This window comes from Suricata suricatta, chromosome 7 (genome assembly GCF_006229205.1).
Source record: "Suricata suricatta isolate VVHF042 chromosome 7, meerkat_22Aug2017_6uvM2_HiC, whole genome shotgun sequence".
NCBI lineage: Eukaryota > Metazoa > Chordata > Mammalia > Carnivora > Herpestidae > Suricata > Suricata suricatta.
Window position 1 is genome coordinate 119,624,265 of NC_043706.1, and position 22,123 is coordinate 119,646,387.

At 44.8% G+C, this 22,123-nt stretch overlaps 1 protein-coding gene across 3 annotated transcripts in view; it reads right to left on the minus strand.

Annotated features, from left to right (window-relative positions):
* Positions 1-3,852: 3,852 nt before the first annotated feature.
* NHSL1 (NHS like 1) overlaps positions 3,853-22,123 on the minus strand; it is a 181,308-nt gene continuing 163,037 nt past the window's right edge. For 2 of the 3 annotated variants that reach the window (XM_029943835.1, XM_029943836.1), the window contains exons 5-7: positions 10,556-13,741; positions 9,933-10,065; positions 3,853-4,830 (exon numbers count right to left, since the gene is read on the minus strand). In XM_029943835.1, the coding sequence (XP_029799695.1) occupies positions 4,098-4,830; positions 9,933-10,065; positions 10,556-13,741 (4,052 nt within the window). In that variant the 3' untranslated portion in view covers positions 3,853-4,097. Of the gene's footprint in view, positions 4,831-9,932; positions 10,066-10,555; positions 13,742-19,823; positions 19,956-22,123 lie in introns of all 3 variants that reach the window. The other variant, XM_029943837.1, reaches the window with a different exon arrangement.

Genomic DNA, 22,123 nt, shown 5'->3' on the forward strand with positions numbered 1-22,123 from the left:
AGCTAAGGTCATACCATTCCAAGGGTTGGGGACCAATGATTCCACTAAGCGGTGGAAATTGAAGGCATGCTTTCCTCAGAGTGGCCTCTTGTCAAAGACCAGACAAAGCAGTGGTAAAGGACCTTGCTGTTTCCATCCAACCCAGGAGCCCTCTGGTGAATGGTCTTTCCTGAGTTTCCAAAGGCCGGGCTGACGTGTAAGGTCAGTACTGAAATCTGAGAGCTCTCCTGGTCTTACCTCCTTTGCTTTTTCTCTTAACGGTGTTACACTCCAAAAAACCCTGTGTTCCTAATGGTCTCAGTGTCTATTTCCTGAGGAACTTAAGCCAACATAGAAATACAGGAGCTTTTCTTTTCGGTAGTTAAAATGAAGGCTTTGGGGTATGAAATAGCTTCTGCCGAGGGACAGAAAGGAGAATTAGACCAGACTATTTGGATAAGGGAAATGGTGGCAGATCTTAAAGGCCTTGAAGGCCACAGCAAGGAGTTCGAATCCTATTCTCATTGTAAGATTCAGTCTTTGGAGGATTTCAAGCAGTAGAGTGCTAGGAATTGTTTTTAAGAGCTTATTTTGTATAGTGAATTAAGAGCGGTTAAAGATGCACAGCAAAGACCAGAAGACCAGTTGGGAAGCGTCTGCAATAGTCTGGTTAGGAGACAACAGCTTAGACCTGAGAGGTAGCAGTGAAACTGGTGAGAAGTGATTGAATCTCTGAACTATTTTGGCAACAGGGTTCCCATGACTTGCTTGTGGTTTAGATATGGCTTGGAAAGGAAACAGGCCACAGGAATAAGCCTTGATTTGGGGCCTGAGCCATTGTCTAATGCCATTAAGTGACAAGGTAAAGATGGTGGTGAGGACTATGGTTTGGAGATACTAAGTTTAAAATACATTTAATGCAAATTTTGAGAAAGCAGCAGGTATTCCAATCTGGAGTTCACAGAGGAAGGGCAGGAGATGTTCGGGAGTCGTCAATATATATATACATTTATTTAAGGATTGGGTGTGGTCAACAAGAAAGAGTATAGCATCAGAAGACTAAGAACCAAGCCAGGTCATATCATTCTCCTTCTTATATAACCTTCATTGTTTCGCGATTTTACTGAACAAAACCCAAATTCTTTGGGAGGACATCCCAGGCCCTCTGCATTCTTGCCTGAGATGACCTTTCCAGTCTCACATCCTACTATGTTCTTCTGGAGACATTTTAACTACGTGGCTTTCTCCAAACCCTTGGCCTCTGTTGCCTTTGCTCATACTATCCCCTCCATTTGGAGGATCCTTCTTTTGCCAATGTCCCCTGCGCGGTGAAATCTTCCTTGTCCGTGAGGTCTTAGTTCATGTTCTCAACCAATCGTTCCCCCAACCATCTAGTCAAAAGTAATGATACTGGAGGCACCTGGCTAAAAGTTAAGGTGGCTTCCACTGGACAGACCATGTGACTGCTTACTTCTCTCCCACCTCTCAGGAAAACTGAGGTGGATATAATTTATCCCTAGGACTTCAATGATTATCAGTGACTCACGGTCTTGGGGTATAAGGAAGGGTCACAAGTCTACCCTCATGGACTTCTTAAAGATGATGGGGTCTGTTAACAGCAGTGACTCTTCACAGAGGAATAAAGTAGTGAAGCTAAAGAGGCCATGTGTTTCAGGGATGAGTCTAGATTCTTGTTTCCCCAGATTTCATCCGTGCCTGTGAAAAGTTCTCGCATCTCTCCACATGCCCTATCACCCGAACTATCAGTCAATACATTATTCATATTTATTCAAAAGTCCATAGGACACTGTTCAGAGCTGTTTTTCCATATGTCCTTTTAGATGTCACCATCCACAGTATCTGCGATGTTCTATCTCCTCCCTTTTGGGTGCCCACCTCCCACAGGCGCCTTCTGGTCTTACTGCTGTTCCGTTTGTTTCCAGCAAAGCACTCAACAGTTCTAGGAAAGAAGATCTATCACGTTATTCAAAAACGCATGTACAAACGAAAAGAAATCAGGGTCAACTATTTACTTTACAATTGTTTTATTCAAAGCAAATTGTAAAACCTAATATTCTTTTCTCTTTAAAAACAGGGATTTTTAAAATAGTTTTATAATTAGTTTTGATGTTGTTTTTACTTTACCTTTGACATAAATGATTTATATATTAAGTTAATGTTGTCTGATAGTCATGTACATTCTAATCAGGTTTACAAGGCTGGGAGGTTTCATATTCAAAAGCCAACAGCACTTCTCTAAAATGTAGATGAGAAGACCCTTGGGCTCAGCGCGGCGGACAGCAGCTCCAAATGGGAAAACGTCCTTTAGCCTTTGGCCAAAGGTCAGGCCTTCACTGCGGGCTGTGTGCAAAGAAGGGTTTTGTTTTCTCCAGAGAATGGAAGAAGCCTTCATTCTTTAGGTTTGTTTTTGTCTCAGAGACATGTCATAAACAGGTATCTAAAGTCGTGATGTGTAATAAACTTTCTGATAGTCTGGCCTGGGAGGTCCAACATTTGGATGATATTTTTATACCGAAAGAGATGACCGTCGGCAACTGTGCAGTACACAGGCCAAGAATCTCCGTGTTGTCGTCTCGAGTCCTTCTAACGAAGAAGACAAGGCTTATTTTATTGAACCAACAAATAAAGAAGTCTAGGTACACGGCAGTTGGGAAGGAATGGGGGAGGGGGTCACAAGAGTAGGACATAAAAATAAATACTTTACACACTTTTCTCCCATGCCTATAAGTATTAAAAATTCTAACTGGAGAAGATTAGAAGGTAATTAGCCAACTCAATTACTTATAAAAAATATAAAAACTCACAAACCAAATGATGCAAAAAATCTTTTTAATCTAAAAACTCATTTCCCAGGGCTAATTAATAGCCAAGCCCTGCCAATTTTTATTAGTGTATTTGACTGACAAGAGCTATTCAGCATTGTCTTCAGAGTATGATAACATATAATAGGTTCTGATAAACCTTTCTAAATGAGGACATGATACTGTAGGCAGGTCAAGGAAAAATAGCCATACCTTTTTCTTTGGTGTCACCAAAAGGATATCCAAAAAAGTTAGCAAATGTTGACATTTCAAGTGATAAGAAATTGCCAAATGCAAGTTTATACTCTGGTAAAAACAGCTGTAAAAGGAAAATCTCCACCCGCAGTTCTGTAGTGCAAGTTTTCAAATTGAATTCTGAAAAATAAGTTTATTTCATAAGCAGGAAACAGCTTCTAGCAGCGTATCACTTACCCCTCCTCCCCGCTCTCCCCTCTCACCCTCTCTGTGCGCACACCGTCATCCTTGTTCTCAAGGAAGGCCTCGGCCGCTACTCGAGGAGGAAATTCATGAGAAACTTGCCCCTGTGTCTAGAAGGTGTGTGTCTGTGGCTGCTCGGCAGTGGGCTCCAAGAAACCGCCTTGCCACGTCCCCACGTTTGTCATTTTTCACAAAAAAGAAACCCAGCCTTTTTTTCCCCAGAAAAAAGTACCTGAACCCATCAGTGTTTTAGCCCTTTCCCGTTGTCTTGGGTTCATCACAACACGGCTCACCTCGAAAGCATACCATGGGTCTGTACCCGTGTCCTCGGCAGCGGCCCCGACAAATCTCCCCACTCTTTCTTAGGACTGTTCTCTCTCTCCCGTCTTCAGGAACTGTTTCCCCAAACAGAATACTTTTCAGGCAAGGCCCACCTGGTCTAGAAGACCCCATTTTTCTACCCAGCTAAACAGTCTTTCCTTCTCCTGTTTCTGTACATGCTGCTTGTGTGTGTGTGTGTGTGTGTGTGTGTGTGTGTGTGTGCGCGCGCGCGCATGTGTGCATTTTAACATAAAAGGGTTCAAAATGCACACACACACACTGGGCGAGGAAAAAAAAAAAATCTTCCCCAGGAAGCACTTTCAGAAGTTAAGCTTCTACTTGCTTTTAGCCATAGGGCGAGTGCCAAGGGAGTCCTAGATAACACTCCCCTTCTGCTGCGGGACTGGCAGCGCCCGGGCCCAGAGCACAATGCTGAGTGGGATTGATGGGCAAGGCAGGGAAGGTACCTATCAGGCTTCCTAGAGCGATGTGCTGTGCGTCTCCCTCACATTACCTGGGAGATTCACATTCTTGGCCCTATTCTTCCCCCAGAGGCCCTCCACATTGTTCTGATGGACTAGAGCCTTCTGCACCAACTGTCCTGTCCTCAGGGCCAGGACCCTGTGCCTGTGGTGAGGCGGCGGGTTCCCCGCCACCGAGCAGGCTGCCCTTGTCCATTTCGCCCCCCACCAGTCCATCCAGGGAACACCCCCTTGCAGCACCCAGGGCCCGGCGAGCCCGGGTGTCTACAGGCTCCAAGGCTTCCCCTTCGCCTTCCGAGATGACAGTCATGGGGCTGCTCTGGATCCGGTTCCGCATGCTGTACCTGCTGCTGGCGGCAGAAGGCGGGGTCCGGCTGCGGCCGTACCGGGGGCCGGAAAAGGACAGACTCCGAGGCATCACGCCTTCGTTCTTGGCCCACTCCTCCTGGGCCCTCCTGTTCTTGCTTGCGGAGCAGCTCGATGGGCTCTCGGGGGCATCTGGTGAAGGCTCTGACCTTGATCTCTGGAATCTAGGGTCCGTGGTCTTCAGCATCTCCGCTGCAGACATGCGGGCACTGGTGTCTGACCGACTCCCCTTTTTCAGCAACAGAGCTTTGAAGTTGTCACTGCTGGTGCTGCTCTTACGGACACTTCTCTGAATTGACCCCACTTGCTTTGGGGAGGCCAGGCTGGGGGCGGCACCAGTGGGGGTCACTGGGGGGGAGGGAGAATGGTTTCGGGTGTGATCATCATCTGAATCCTTACGGCCAAGGACCTTTCTCTTGGATCTGAGATTTAAGAACATTAATAAAGGTTAATTCCCAGTGGGCTGCGTGTGGGATGTTAGTCACGACCACCCGCTCCTTTTACCGTGTACTCCAGTCACTATTCTGAGTTCCTTTACTAGTTTATTGTGTTATCAGGTAAGCCCATGACCCAGCTCCATGATGATTAACTCATGGCCACCCTCATCTGTCCCCTCACTGGATTACTTTGAAATGAATCTTAGATATCATGTGAACTTATTGTGGTGAGGATCCTTTCAAAAGTTTCTATTGCCATATTTTATTTATTAACACTCCTGTATTAGACTGATCCCGAATGAATTTCACTGCTGACCACCCTTGCTTGTAATCTTCCTTTTCATGTTGGGTACCAGCCCTTTGACAGGGCTAATGGATAAGTCAACCCTGGAATATCTCCTACCGTGAGGCAGGCTCCCACCTCAGGTTCTAGAAAATGCTACAGCTCTGCATTCCCAGTCGTTCTACAGTGTGACCTAAAACCGGTCTTCCTTGGCTCCTACTGGACCATACGTCAACTTCTAGAAATCCAGTTTTCCAGAAAACAAGAGTGAACTGTCCACACCAGATCCTGTCTCCTGACTGATTTCAGAAAACCTCTAAATGATCAAGAAAATCTGAGGAATGTGGGTGGAATGTGGCAGAAGAGGGGCCTTTAGGGAATGTAAAATGGTTGCTGGGGGTGTTTCTTGTCATCTCTAAGAACCTTGCTGTTCAATGTGTTTTGTATGGAGAGTGACTCAGAGATAATAAAGCAGATGAGCCAAGGGGCCCCTTGCTGGTCGCTTCTTAATAACAATTCAGTCTGCAAGGAAATCTTTCAGCCAAGTGCAGGTGCTTTAAGGAAACTTGGTGTATTTAATAAAATCAAGACATGGGTATATCTCTTTGTTTGCTGTAAAATTGTAGAATATGCAGCAGGAAAAGGTTAAGAGGATTGGACTGTATATACAGATTAAGACCTGAACTTGAGCACTACCAACTTCTAGCTGTGTGACCTTGGACAAACCAGTCAGTTTTAATACTGGTAAGAATGGGGGCGAGGATACGAACCTCACAGGTTTGTGAGGATTCAGTTAGATAAAGAGCCTGTGGAGTCACAGAGACCTGGGGTAAATCTGATGCTAGAGCCTCCTTGTTCTGTGACCTTGGGCAAGTTTAAGTTTCTGTTCCAGCATCCTATCTGGAAAGGGAAACAACAGGAGAGAGTTCCTGGTTTATCAATAAAGATGAATGCAGAGAACAGCCACAGAGTGTCAGGCAATGGAGGGTGTGCTCGACAGGCCGGTGAGCGCCATTCAGGGAAACAGGATTCTTCCCTCCTGCCACGAGGCCTGGGAGTCCAAGACACGGCAAGAATGGACCCCTTATGGCTGCCCTGAGCTCACTGCTCCCACGGTCCTTCCCATGCTTCTGGTCAAAAAGAAGCCCCCAAAGCACAAGACAGGACATGGTAGGGACCGAAACAAAGTCTGAAGGGTGACCAAAGCTGACGTGGCACCGGCCCCTTTGAGACAGCAGAGCCTGGCCTCTGACCCCTCGGTTCAATGGCTCTGCTTGTTGTCAACAAGAAAGCAGTGCTCTGGACTGTGTTAATGGTGAGTGGACAGAAACCACAAAACTAACAACATCGTAGCGTCTTAGAGCTGGAAATGGCTTTAACTGGTGTGGTCTGACCAGAGAAGGTAAGTGATACCAAAGAGTGAAGTCACACAGCTTAATATAAGAACTAGGACTTGTCGAAGTATCTTCCTACCTCTAGTGCCTGACCTCACAACCTCTAGTGGCCGTGCTTGAAAGTGAATATGATTTAGCACTAAAGCTATATATATATATATATATATAGCCTTATTTGAACCTCTCAAAAGCAGTTCTGCCCATCTCATTCTTGCAGATACTGCTTTGTATCCTAATCTTTGGTTTGTTTTTTAAAAGGTAAGGATATGCTGGGGTGCCTGGGTGACTCAGTTAAGTGTCTGGCTTTGGCTCAGGTCATGATCTCACGGTTTGTGAGTTCGAACTCCACATTAGGCTCTGGGGCTGATAACTCAAAGCCTGGAGCCTGCCTTGGATTCTGTGTCTCCCTCTTTCTCTGCCCCTCCCCTGCTTGCATTCTGTCTCTGTCTCTCAAAAATAAACATTAAGGGGAAAAAAAGGTAAGGGTCTACTGAGATCCATACATCAAGCCACGGGCGTGACTAAAGTTATGGCCTTTAACTGTGGATTTAGAATTAAGAGAGGAGATGGGAATTTATAAAAATTTTTGTTGTTTCCCAAAAGCAGCTGCCCCCCAAAATGAGAATTAGATCTAAGCACATGAATTCTCCGCATATATGGATGTATAGGGTATAGGTATTTATATGCACGTGTACACACATACATACTCTGTGTGTGTATTTCTAAAGCAGATGGCTATAAAAAGCACTCAAACAGTTAACACTGGCTTGAAAACTAATTACTTCAATAAATATAAAAATTTCACACCTCAACTGGTGTTCTACATTTTCCATCTGGCTTTAAATCTGAAGTGAACTCATTTGCATTATAAAATTTGAAAGCTGTGGTTCAGCTTAGATACTCTTTCTTTTAAATTATTAGCTTTGGTGCTGAAGAACTGACAATAAAATAGAGCCCTAAAAATCACAGACTTCAGATGGATTTTTATTATGTCTGCTAATACATTATCAACACTAAAACCAAAATTAGCATGTGTCTTCGTTTGCTCTCCAATCCATGCCCTACTTGGCCTCTATTTCTATCGTGTACAGAGAACAATACAGACTGACTGATTTTCACATCTGTAGCAGATAGAATTCACTGCAGGAGGAGGGACCACAGGTTTGTCGGTGTCTTAAGAAGGTTGCCAAAGGGGAGCCTGGGTGGCTCGGTTGGTTAAACGTCTGGCTTCCAGCTCTGGCTCAGGTCATGATCTCGCGGTTTGTGGGTTTGAGCCCCGCGTCGGGCTCTGTGCTGACAGCTAGCTCAGAGCCTGGAGCCTGCTTCAGATTCTGTGTCTCCCTCTCTCTCTGACCCTCCCCTGCTCATGCTGTCTCTCTCTCTCAAAAATAAATAAACATTAAAAAAAATTTTTTTAAAAACAAAGAAGGTTGCCAAAGTAAAACATGGAAGAGATATTTGGCATATTTTTCTGAAAAGCACATAGTAAATTGGTCCCACAATAGCTGGGTTCCTCACTGAGACCAAGTATTTAGTACACAGAGCAACGAGCAATGTATCTTCTCTGCAGACAATAAGTATGCAGGCATTTATTATTATAAGTATATATGCCTGCACATTTAGCAAACCAGTGCATTCCACATGAAATGAAAGAGGCCAAGTCCTGGAAGAATTTTCCAACAGTTATATTCCAATTGGTTTCATTCAATTCAGAAAATATTGGTTGAGCACTTATTATATCTCTAGCATGGTTAGAACAGAAGCCTCGGTATAAGTGTCTACACAAGCCACTAAAGTCAGTTTCAAAGATGCAGCATTTTTCATTTTACAGTTTCCAGAAATAATTTCATAAGTAGCTACACCATTTTATTTTTAAGGAAATCAAAGACACAAGTCAGACAATGCTAAAGAGGTAGTCTTTAGGGTCTTTTGGGATTTTATACCAATGCTGGAGCCAACATGTAAAGAACCTAATTCTTGGGGCACCTGGGTGGCTCAGTCAGTTGAGTGTCGGCTCTTGATTTTGGCTCAGGTCATGATCCCCAGGTTGTAGGACTGAGTCCTGTGTCTGGCTCTGTACTGAGTGTGGTGTGGAGCCTGCTTAAGATTCTCTCCCTCCCTCTGCCCCTCTCCCCTGCTCGTGCTCTCTAAAATTAAAAAATTAAAAAGTAAATAAAAGACCCTACTTACAGAAAGAAAGAAAGAAAGAAAGAAAGAAAGAAAGAAAGAAAGAAAAGAAAAGAAAAGAAAAGAAAAGAAAAGAAAAGAAAAGAGAACATAATTCTTGACAAACATCTAATTCCCTAGCTTGGTCCCCTCCCTCCTCAGATTAGATATTTAGATGCTGCACAAGGAATTTCAGATGGGGACAACACTATACTTTTCATCTCATGCAACAGCCTGCTCAGTTTCCAAGAACTGGGAAAACAGTCCTGACGCAAGGTTATTCACATAGAGAGTCAAATGATTTTACAGGATGCTTTGTTCTGGGAAGAAAAAAGGGACCTTGATTCAGGGCAATATAAGGCACTGGCAGCATACAGACATTCGTAAGTGAAAACACTGTGGTAAAAGGGTTGAGAAAGAAGCAAAGGACCCACACGGCTTTGCGGCTGAAAGCACTTGCCCATATACAATCTTATCTCTTCTTACGGTGACACTGTTATGAGTACGCGGGTGTTTACAGCTCGAAAATAAGTCACTATATATAGCTTTAGTGCTAAATCCTATTCACTCTCCAGGGTGACCATATGTAACAAATCTAACAGTTCAGGCAGTTATTTTGAAACATTTACTCTACATCTTTTAAAAAGCCAACAATTTCTGATGCCAGTAGATGGCACTAACACTATACACTAACAAACACATTTAATTCCTTTCACTCCTGCTCTGAAAAGATTGTACTCTTGTATTGAAACATTTTAAAAGTAGCCAAAGAAAGCTGCACTAAAAAATCCCAATAGTTCTATGAAATACAAATAATAATAATAATAATAATAATAGAAAAACACCTTTAGGAAAGAAGCAGTCCTGTCGAGCGTAGTCTGTGTGTATTTTATGTCCACAAACACTGCATTCTTTTCCTGGACTAGACCATCCATTGCTCTAATCCAATTCTTGTAAATACTCTGTCATGTGACTGACACATTGCATTTCTCGCCAGCAAGCGCAATGCTGGGCAGAAGGCACCCACTGAGTCCCTGTCCCTCATGTTGTCATAAAAATCAGTGGAATCAAGTAGAACAAAAATTGGAAGTCAGAGGAAAAAAAAAAGAAACACTAAAAAAATTATATATATATATATATGAAGTTAGTGGGTGACAGAAAAAAAAAAAAGGAAGACAAACTAAGGAACCGTTTAGAAAGACTCACAGAGCCAGTCACTAGTAAGATCAAGGAGTCGGGGATACCTGTGAATCGCTGCAAAAAGGTCTTCTGTGGTCCGAGGTCTGCTAGGGGTCATCACCTCCTCACTCCCCTCTTCCCTAAGGCAGTCACAGGACTCCGAGGGAGCAGCGGCTGTGTCCGGCTCTGGCACCCCGGCTGTAGAGACGCAAGCCAATACAGGATGAGCAAGTGACTTGAATTGGCACTCCAGCCAGGCTTCCCAGTCTGCTTCCCTGCCATTCCCCATACCGTGAGAGCTCCAGGCCGGCCGTGGGGTCTGCAGTGTGATCGTTTATTTTGATCACAAAAGCCAAAGCTCACTCTCTCCTGTTGGTCTGGAACTCCTACTGAATCTCTCTCTCCAATCTTGTGAACCTGTCTCTGCAGCTCCCCAGAAGGGAGTTTGCTCATTACTATTTAATACCCTGTCTGCTGCAGACCACCCGGCCCCTCTATTTTCTGACCTTCGATAAGCTCTACCCTTAGATCTAGATTTTTTAACATCATAAGACGCCAGGTTGGTAACCTAAGTGTGAGGCAGCACAATCAGCCCCCATACAGCTAGCTTTCCCTTGAACATGCACCAGCCCTATCTTCTGCCTCGGCTGCATATGGTCGGAGGGGAATGAGAGAGAAGCAGACTCACGCCCTCCGTCCTGTAGAGACAGGCAGCTCTCCGCGTCGCCTCCACCGTCTGCACTGTTCTTGGCACCTGGCTCCTCCTGCGTGGCGGCTGGCAAGGCATCGGGCTGCACCATGGGGACATTGGCTCTCACTGTGCCCGGGGTCGCGGGTGCCACGGCCCCTCCCTCCAGAAGTGCGCCGCCAGGGCCGGTGTCCTCCGCACCAGCCCCGGCTCTACAACTCTCGGCGGCCTCCCCCCCGGCGGGGCTGGGCGACGCTCCGCTCACGTTCTCGGCGGGCTCCGCTGTGCAATCTCTCTGCGGAGGTGGCACCACGAGGAACAGTTTGGGCTTCTTGGAAATGGGGGGTGGCTTCCTGCTGGGGGAAGGGCCGGGGGGCTCCTGCAGCGAGGCGGCCCTGGGGCCGGGCTCGGCCTCCGGCTCCGCGGCACTGCCCGAGCTGCAGCTCGGGAGGCCACGCGCGACCGCACAGTCCTGGTGACCCTGACTCAGGCTCTTGGCAGGAGTCGGCGGCGAGCCTGTCACGGAGGCAGTCTGGCTTTCACTCTCCATTTCATTTATGCTATTTCGGGATTTCAGGAAAGCAGATGGCTTTGAATGATACTGGGGAACAACCGGAGTTCGTTTTTCCTGAGATACTTGTTCATATGACAGTGCTTGCTCCGATCCTGAGTTCTTTTTCACGGGCCTCAACTGTACCATCTGCAGTGCTTCAGTGGTTATAAGGGGCATGGGGGGTCGACCGCCCTCCTCCTTGCTAGAAGGCTGCCTAAAGGCCTCCCAGGAGCATTCCGGCGGGCCAGATCTTTTGAAAGAAGGCCTGGCATCTTTCAGCAACTTGGGGTCAAGGGGTGGGGCCGGCGGGGGAGCCGAGGAGGGTCCGGGAGCAGGGGGAGGCGGCAGGGAAGCCGAGGCACCCAGAGTAAGAGGGCTAAGAGCCCTGGGGGGAGGGGGAAAGCCCAGGCCAGCGGGGGGACAGAAGGGAGTGAGAGCTTCTGGGGGTGGAGGGGGGAAGAGGGGAGACTGAGGCAGAGAGCCCTCCGGGGTGTCTACTAAAGGCGGGGGAGGAGGAAGAGGAGCAGTAGCAAGGGGAGAGGCCAGCACCGAATCCAGCCTCTTCACTGTCCCGCTTCCTTCCATGGAAGTATTGGAAGACAGCGAGGTGGACGACGAGGAGATGGACACTGAAGATACCAGCGAGGACTTCCTCTCTGGCACCTTGGGCTTGGTCTTCCCCTTCCCGTTTGCTGGTGACGCGGATTTTAAAAACACAGGCACAGGGGTGAGTGCGGTTGGTGTGTTCGACTGGCTGGAATACCCACTGGACGGAGAAGTGACTCTGTGGGACTTCTCCGGTGAGGTGATCTTTGGTTTGACTGAGCCACTGGGCACCTGGGGCATCGCGGCCCTGGGGCCCTCCTGGACCTGGCGGACTGGCCCATCTCCGGCTGGCACCCCGCCGCCGCCGGGGACCCCGGAGTCTTCCTGCATGCCGGTGTAGTCAATGTAGTACCCCCAAGGGTCCGCGTACTCGGACTTGACGCTGCTCGTGTCGCTCTGCGACGGCGTGGCCCCGCACAGGGCGTAGACGTTGGGGGCGGTGGCCGAGGTCATGCTGCTGCCTGCGCTCACCGTGCTCTGGCTGCGGGAGCGGGGCAGCCAGGGCTCCTCAAAGTCACTGCAGGGGCTCTGGGAGGGTGAGCTGCCGCCCTTGCCTGGGAGGCTCAGCTGCAGCGAGTGCTGGAGCGAGGCGATCAGGCTCTCGTTCAGCGCCTGTCCGTTGGACTGGACGCCCTTCTTGGGAACCCTGCGCAGGGAGTCCGTCCGGGAGGGGGGCAGAGGTGGCTTCTTCGCTTTCTTCAAAGAGATGTTCCGTGAAAGGGATTTGTCATGGCAATGTGGCCGGTCCCCTTGGCTCTTCTGAGCTCTCCCATCAAAAACATTGACCACACTGTGCCTGGGGTTCCCAAAGCCATCACTGCTATTGCACAGGGTTCCAGACCCGTGCCCCGGGTCGGGGTGCATAGATGCGTAGTCGCCATCCTGCTCCTCTGAATACAGGGACCTGGCATCATCTTTGGTGGACGTTTGATCCAAACTGCAGCTGCTCATGTTACTTCCAGGAGTGGAGTAACCAGGAGCTGCCGCGTGTGCCTTCAGTGGGGATGCCTGCCCGGTACTCGAGGGGCTGAATTCCCAGGGCTCCAAGCTGCCATGCCCCCCGCTTCCTGAATAACTGGCCTCACTCTTGCCATCCACATCCTGGGTGTGGACTGGAAGGCTCAGGTTGTTTTTACAGTGATAGGTCATGGCTTGGGATCCATTCTCCCGACTTGCTGGAGTATTTAGAGAGACGGCTGAATCACAGAGGGATGACAGCATGCTGGCGCTGGGGGGGCGCGGATCTAAGGCCTGTGAAAGACCGGTGGGATGACCCTCAGTCCAGTGACCGCCGTGACACTGGTGGTCCTCTTTACTAGCGTGCCTGGAGAGGAGGTGGTCTCTGGATTTTGCCTTCATGTATGAAGAGGAGCTGGTAATTTTACCGTCCAGCTGTCCTGGACTGTGAGCAGCGTGAATAACAATGACCTCCGGAGAGGAAGAGAGCGTGGCGTTTGGGATGACGCTGGTGGAATAGGTTGCCTGAGGAGAAACCACGCACGCTGGGCTTAGGACGTTCTCGAAGTGCCTCAGCTCCTGGGGCTTGGGTCTCAAAAGTGTTCCAGTCTTCAAGGCACCTCCCAGAGGTCCTAGGTTTTCATCTACTTGGAGGTTCCCGCTCTGGCGTGGGCAAGCGCCATCCAGGTCTTCTGCACGGCCCAGGGCCCCCAGCCGTGGCTCGAGGGACTGGATGCTTCCTCTCGCTCCAGAACGTGGAAGACTGTGGAAACCAGCATCACTGTTGAGGCGAGAAGGGAACACAACACCCGCAGAGTCACTCAGCACAGACATGTTCCCAGAGGAGCCGGAGAAGTGGCACATCTGGGCCGCGATGCCTTGTCCCTTCTGTGCCCGGATTCTTCGCATTGAAGGCGGTACGACCTTCACGTCCTCGGTCTGACAGCTGGAGTCCCTGGTTTCCGAGCGCTGCCCAGCAGCCCGGTCGCTGTCAAGTCTTCCTAGCGTAGAGTAGCGGTCCGGGGAGTACACTGAGTGACCGCTCACATCATCTTGGCCAGTGCCCGATGCTGGAGATAAAGCAGAAAGAGGCTTGTTACCTAAAAACAAAACGACGTTAGTTCATCACTGGTACCCTTATCCCCTTTTTACTCTGCTGTACTTAAAAATATGTATTTTTTTTCAATTGATTTAGTTTTTCTTTTCTCCTGTAGGCACCTGAGAGTTTAAATAGCTACTGATCGCTCCTAAAATAAAAACCCTTATTATGAATTTCATGTGCTTCTCTTGATTTGTACTTCAAATCCTCCTATAGCGTGAGCACTACATATGGAATTCTCAGTTTCTCTCTTTGACATCAAAGCTGAATGCCCTGTGCAAGATTTACTTTTCCAATAACCTCCTTTTGGTAATGATTTCAAGGTGGCCTGTCACCCAAGGTGACTGCCAAGCAGTGACCATCTTTCCCAAAGACAAATGAATGTGGTGGTTCAACAGTAGGGCTACAGAAATACCGTTTACAGGGGATATTGGTATAAAACAGTGTTAATCACATGACATTTTTTTCTGTCAGGAGGAATTCCAAGGGAAGAATGATTTACAGGCCCATCTGTGTTTCAAACATTTCGTTATCCATCTTAAACCATTGTCATCTGTCTGTCAGTGACATTCAAAACCCAGTGGCAATCTGTTGTGTTCTGGTGGGGAAAAAGCAGCAAGAATTGATCCAGTGAGCATTTCCTCAAATTAGGGTTATTGATTTCATGGAGCTTTAACACCAGACGAGAGTTGGCATGTTTAAAGGTTGGGGTGGGGAGAGGGAAGTGTAAGGAGGGCCAGACAGAGAGGGAAATGGATGAGAAAAAATCTTAAGTGTAGATAACGGTTAGATTTCAGGATACCTAGAAAGGAACAGAATCTTAAAAACTCAAAAACACAAAAAACAACATGAAACCAACAACTCAGCCAAAGTGGAGAGAGAGCAATCAATTCATGCATAGTAACCACTAGGACACATGAAATCTTGAAAAATGGCAGAAGAACCTGTTTTCTCTATACTGTTTCAAAAACGTGAAAAAAATCTCACGCATGGGCTTTGCTGAGCGAGGCAAGTTAAGTGCCTGCTGGCTGCACTGTTCACCTGGGCAGGGACACCGGTGATGATGCTGTGCTGAGGTCTTCCCTGTTACACACGAATGAGCCACGTGTCCCTGACTGGACATAAAGCCTTTTGCTTATCCAGATAGCAAAGGGTATAACAAAAACGGCAGCAATGTTCTTGTATGAGCCACAAAGGAGATGTCGTCCTGTGAGGAATAAAGCATAAAGCCCTTTGCTTCACTGATGATGGAAAATATACTTGTATCTTTAGTAAAGAGGATCCATTTCCTCCCCCTACACTCTGCCAGTTATGCTTACTGAAGACAGACAGACAGATACACACACACACACACACACACACACACACACACACACACACAAGGTTCCCCCCTAGAAAGAGAGGAAGTGGGGAAAAGGGCAGGAGCAGGAGAAAAATCTGAGGAAAGAAAACAAACGATGAAAGTTTTGCTATTTTGGAAGGTATTTTAGTAAGTGGGGAAGTCAACTTGCATGGCTGTACTAGTTTGCACCAGTTTGGTTCAAAATATTCATGTTAACTTATTCCATTGAATGATGGGCTTTCATGCCATTTCTTCTAAAATTGCCGACTTTTGCATGGGATCAGTGGTAGATTTTTAATTGTCTTTAAGGGCCATAAACAAGTAGTGATTTTTTTCAGGTAACAGCTTTGAATATGAAACCATTTTACGCTTCTGAAAATGGAAATATAACCATTTCTTCGCCATCTACAGCCTAGTACAACTTTCTGAGACAAAGTTTTTCTAAAGACTTAAAAATATCATATCATCCATCATAGGGACCACTGAAGTTCTATTCCCAAAACGGATCGCCTAATATTTTCAGAGCAGAAAAAGTGTAGCGTGTTATAGGACACAGATAAATGCTATCTTCACTAGAATTCAATAACAAATACAGACTAGAAAAAGAGATCTGTGGGGTGCCTGGGTGGCTCCGTTGGTTAAGCATCAACTTCAGCCCAGATCATGATCTCATGGTTCACAGGTTCAAGCCTCGCATCGGGCTGTGTACTGACAGTGCAGATCCACTTGGGATTCTCTCTCTCCCCACTCTCCCTGTGTGCCTGCCCCCCACTCTCTCTCTTTCTCTCTCAAAACAAATAAATAAACTTAAAAAAAAAAAGAGAGATCTACAAATATAGATCTCTCAGGTGCTGCTAAAAATCTTGAGTGGATTTATCTGCTTTTACAATATAATGAAATAATTATATTTTCTTTTACTTATTACACAGTACTACGAGGTATGTCCAAGTTTTAAAAAAAACATATGTAATCAAAGATGACAGCAATCTACAAGCCAGTTAATTGAAGGTTTAATACATGGATTTTTAAAAAGTCATGTCTGGATTTATGTTCTTCTTAATGTTCTTTGTACAAACTATCAAAAATCATTCAGAAGGGGGGTTCCTTTAGATGAAGCCTTTTCTGGGTACAGAATACATATTGTCTAAGGACCATCCAAACAATTCGGGAGCCAAATGTAATTATATACCAACAAAATAATCCTATCCAATTCTTAAAGATGAAAACTCATAATGGGTTGTTCAGATACATTTCTATGTATATTTAAGATAGTAAGAGTAAAGAAAAAATTAGTTTTGTCTGATTGATTGAAATGGAAGGCAACAAATTATAAGCCATAAAGGGCTTTAAATACCAAATATCATACCTTGACTTCAAAGTATTATAAATTGGCTCATCTCAAAAATAAAAATAAAAATAAAATAAAATAAGATAAGTAAAATACAATAAATTGGCTCATCTCTAGAGTCCACTGTTTATGGATTTTGAAGTGAAAACTGCATATAATTAAGCACAACCAACTCTCTAATTCTGGAAGAATCTCTGGTTTGATTTTCAAATCTCCATAGCCCCAGTAACTTGGGCAGCACCTAGAGGATGGGAGGTATCTTTCTGAGTGAATGTCTTTTTTTCAGATAATCGTATCCTTTTTTATCTAATTTGTTTGACTCAGCCATACTTCCCTATGTTTTGTTATCCTAAAACTACTAATTTTTAAGGAAAATACCAAATGTCTATTTTTGAGAATCATTACTTAGGTAGCACAGAACTCTCAAACCAGACACCTTTTAAGTTGGGGAGGAAGAGTAAGATCAACCAGAAGTCATAAAATGAGTGAAGAAATACATGATCCAAATTTTCTGCTAAATGTTACTCATTCAAATGTTATTTTCCCTTACTCTATCAATACTTTCAACTAGTCTTTCTATAAAACCAGAGTTGTTGTTTTTCTTTTCTTTTTTTTTTTTTTAACTACCTCTCAATACAGCTGTCTCTGTGGACCACTACCTACAATCCAGATCATGTCTTCAACTGTGCAATGATATCAACCATCTTATGTTTGGCCAAGAGCACAGTGCAATGATGTGGATAAAGCTATTTCCTTTCCTCCAGATTGTTGGTATTTCTACGTTACATACAAAAGAGACATGAGAAGGGTGCCTGGGTGGCTCAATTGGTTAAGCGTCCATCTTCAGGTCAGGTCATGGTCTCACGGTTTGTGGGTTCAAGCCCCACATCAGGCTCTGTGCTAAACAGCTCAGAGCCTGGAGCCTACTTCAGATTCTGTGCCTCCCTCTCTCTCTGCCCCTCCCCTACTCATGCTCTGTTTCTCTCTGTCTCAATAATAAACAAACATAAAAAAAAAGAGAGAGAGAGACATGAGCATGGGCTCCAGGGACTCAATCACTGATTTTAAAAATAAAATTAGGCTCTCTACATGGATCCACTGTGTTGGTGAAGTCTGTGAGCCCGAGCTTATAAGCCCATAATAATAAAGCCCTTTGCTTTTGCATGCATGAAAAAAATAAATAAATAAAATTAAAAAAGATCTGATTTACCTAGCTGATCAGATCATTCCAGTAAGATTAAAGAGACAATGCAGTTCTTGGCTCTGTAGTGGTTGGTTTAATAATAAAAGTGATAAATTTCATTATCTCTGAGGTTCTAGAAATCATGTTGCATATATACAAATAGAGAGAGAAAGAGGGGGAAGTGAGCAGGGCGAGATATAGAGATAATTCGTACTGAATACTTGTGTGTATGTATATGTTGTTCTGAACCAAATTATTCTTAAACTCTTTGCACAAAGCCATCTAAAACCTACCTATATTGGTTGCACAGCCACTTAGACTACCCCGAAATATCAACCTTGTTATCTTACAAGAGGCGTGTCTTTAAAGTCACGCCTTTAGGTTAAGGAACATCCCCTAAAAGACCAGTTAAAATATAAACATTACTGTAGTGCTATAAGAAATTAGCCCATTAAGTACCTACTGAACACAAAAGTATGCACTAGTTCTTCACATAAGGTAGCTGTCACCTAAAGGAAGAAAAAAAAAGAGAAAGAGTCTGAAAGAATGACATCCAGGAGGACTGGCCCAGATCTGGAAGCAGATGAGGGGGCATGACCCGAAGACAAATTTCCTAAACCCTGTGGATGCAATTTCGCCTCTGTTTGTGAAAAGACCCTGTGTTATGAAATAAGACAGGCACTCGGAGGTCACCTGGGTCACCAGAACTTCCTAGAGCAAACATTGCTATTCTTGTCCCAGTGTGGCTTCAGTCTGGAAGGCAGAACATACCTACCGGAGAACTGGGTGGCAGTAAAAGAGGGAACACCAGGTAAAGAAGAGTGAGTCTCTGTCCCTAAAACAAGGCACGTAAGCAGGTGTATTGGGAAAAAACACATTAGGACACCGTAGCACTGGAAGCTTAAGCAGCCAATGCTACCTCAAAGTACTAGAACAGATCACTCTAGCTAGGATAAACCCATTTGGACTCAAATACTGCTGGGCAAGTTCAGAAATAATTACCCTGAGTTTCTAGACTGTAAGCTTTGATAGCAAATAAAAGTAAAAACATCAGGTAAAAGTAACTATAAGGAAAGAAGTCCATAGGTTGGCTGAAGAACAAAAGGCAAATTTCAAAATAGGCAGTATTAACTGCCCCATGGTAATTACATTACATTACATTACATAAAATTACATTTTACATTAACTGATAGTAAACATACCGTTCTGGGCACCAAGTGCTTCGCCTGTATGAATTCATTACATCCTCAGACAACCGTATGAGCTATGCTCTGTTTACATCAACAACCACACTATCAGAATGAGGAAGGAGACTCAGACAGGTGAAGTAACCAGCTGGAGGGCAGCCGGGCATAAGCGGCAGAGCTGGGATTCAAATCCACGCCTCTGGTGCCGGAGTCCCTGGCCCGGCCCAGTGTGCCCTGCTGCCTCCGTACCTTCCCAACGAGCCCATTAAAAACCAGAGGAGGAAGTGAATTTAGAGAGAGGAGAATGAGAGGGTTATGCAGAGCATATATAAAGATAAGCAGAAATAATATGGATAAGTGAATTATGAAATAAGTAACCCGCTCCACTAGCCAAAAAAAGGGGAGGGGAGGAGAGGGCGCTTTCTTTTCTATTTTTATCACAGGTTGAAACATATTGAATTAAAAACCTATGAAATTGTTTCATTGGATGTTCCAGTAAGACACTATCCAACATAAATGAGTATTTCCTATGGTACTGAAATTTACTAATTACCTCACACTTGCTGTCTCTCTGACGACAAACACCATCAATGTTATCGGTATTAACCAATGAAGTCCATAGTCATAATCCGAGGTCCTAGAATGAGTTTTTGGTTTTATGAAAACTTAAGAGCTAAATGAAAGGTAAATTTCATTGTGGAAACACCCAATGTGCAAGGTACCTGGAGATGATGATGTCACTGTAAATTTCTATCATCCCAGTTAACAGTCTTCATATAAGCTTTTCCTGCGACCGTCTCACCAATATCCAACAAATCGTCCGCAGGGGATGTTACGACTTGTACCCAGTGCTGCACCCGGGAGAGAGGCTGGCCCTCGGGGACACCGGACGGCTATCAGAATGTATTGATCTCGTAAGCACCACAATGAGGTTAGCGAAGTAATGCTGAGCGGTAAGGAGGGGCAACAGAATACAGTTCTGATAAGCCATACCTAGCTCCTTCTGTATGTTGTCAGGGACTCCTGTAATAGTCTTTCTCCTTTTGACTTTCTTCGGTCGTCTTACCAGAGTGTCTGTGTAAATTAGAGACCGCCGAAGGCTGGCCTGGCGATCGAAATTCTCCCCTAATACAGAGTAGTAGAACAAGCAAAGCAATGTTATTGTCAAGCAAGCCGACACCATGCACTCTCTTCCAGAAGCTTGTTGTAAAATGATAAGAAGGTATTAATAATGAGGTTAGCCAGTCATATGATGATGAATGAAGGCTGAAGGCCAAAAACAAGAAGGAAAGCACCTTATCATCATAAGGCTATTTGTCCATTTCTGGTCTACTTCCAAAGGAAGCACCTTGATCTCATTTGCAAATAAGCTGGGGTAACAAGGGCCAGTTTGTTAAGAATAGACTTGAAGAGTGATTCTCTGTCATTAAAAAAAAAAAAGTCATTTTGGGAGTGTTTTACATAAGCCCTCTCATCACCAAAACCACTCTTCACATTAGCGTTGGGTGTGGTGAAGGCACTGAGTGTACTGTATTCATGTGTTCTCTCTAGAGAGCAATATAATGTCTGGTCCTACGTGAGGATACAAATAACTTAATCAAGAGTTATTGGATGCAGAGCCTTCTCTTTCCATCAGGGAGGCTGACCTGATGGTGGGCAGCCTGCGGTAATTGCGATGGTGTAGATACAACTGTGATGACCAGTCAAAAGCCTTGTAATGATAAAGTCCTTTTTCCACAATGAGACCCAGTAGCATTGTTGTTGTTAAAGCTCAACTGCTTTCTCTCTGTTTCTAGATCCCTTTTTACGGTTGACCTTAATTCAGACATTTCAGGTAGTTTTGCAGTCAAATCTAGAATGCCAGATCCACAGGACATTTTCCCCCCTCTAAAGTATGAACTTGTGCGATTAACACACCAATGGAAACCATAAGATAATAAAGTATTAGTTACTGATTGGTCTGCTTTAAGTTATTTGCCAGTTTAACGAAAGATAGTTTTGTAGCACTGTCTTTGTTAAATGGTTATTCTCCTCAAAAAGAGATTTTTAAAAATACATTTATACACAAATTATATACTTCCACCATGCTTATGTTATACAAAAAAGTGTAAAAATTTTCACTCTTCTTAGCAATATTGACACACATTCAAAGTGAGTATGTTGTAAACAATGTACTCTCTAAATCAGAATAAACTGTGATTAGAAATGTATCTGAATCAAAACAGAGGATAAAGATCTGAATGAGCAAAACACACTTCATGTATGAAGCAACAAACACAAATAAATGCTTGCAACTTTGTTCCTAATGGAGAAAACCAGAAATGATTGAGAGAAGACCATGAGACACCAGCAGATGTCACCACTGTAATAAATGCATCACTATGGACAATAGCATGTATGGTGTGTGAAAGGGGGCGAGCCACATCATGACTTCAATGGTCCATAGTTCCCTGCAGCAGAGGAAAACAATTTCCTTGTGTGAAGATATTAAGAACAGAAAAACATTAACAGACAGTTGTATTTAGTCTCTACATTTGCCTCCTTAAAAAAAAAACAACAAAACAAAAAACAAAAACAAAAGATAAACCCTTCAAATTCCAAGGAAATTAAGAAACAAACCATGAGAATGAGCATCTAAGACATATGCCATTAAAGGCACCAAATTCTCCATCTTGCGCCATGACCTAAAATGTCTGTCCCCCGTGGTGGACCAAACATTTCTTGAGGGTAGGTACCATGATTCTTGGACCTTAGCATCCCGTGTGTCACTCGGCTCAATGCCTGACACAAAGTAGTTACTCAGTAAATATTTGTTGGGAGGAATTCCCTTTCATTGAAAAATAGCCTTAGTCATGGCTACTACTTAGAGATACACTTAGCTAACTCAGACATTAGTACGAAGCCAGTTTGCCAAAACTGGTAAGCATGTTTATGCACTCTATTTATCTTCCAGGTGGAAGACTTGTTAATCCACATGGCAGAATAGGAAACCTACGCATATATGCATTTCATTTGAAAAATTCTTTTTTCTTTTCAACTCCTAGAACATGATGAGTCCCTCCAGGACCGTGACTGAGGGGACTAAATTGATTTTCAAGCTGGAGGCTCATTGTGCTAATGTTCTGCTGCTTTGCCTGGCTGGCTTTGGTCTGGATGTAAAATAATATATTTATCGACATTTCTTTTCCCTGCTGAACCTAACTGAAAATCAAACCAGAGGGTCAATATTCATCCAAATAAATGAACACATGACAATTCCCTACAGGAAGCTACATTTTAGTCTCAAAAGCCTT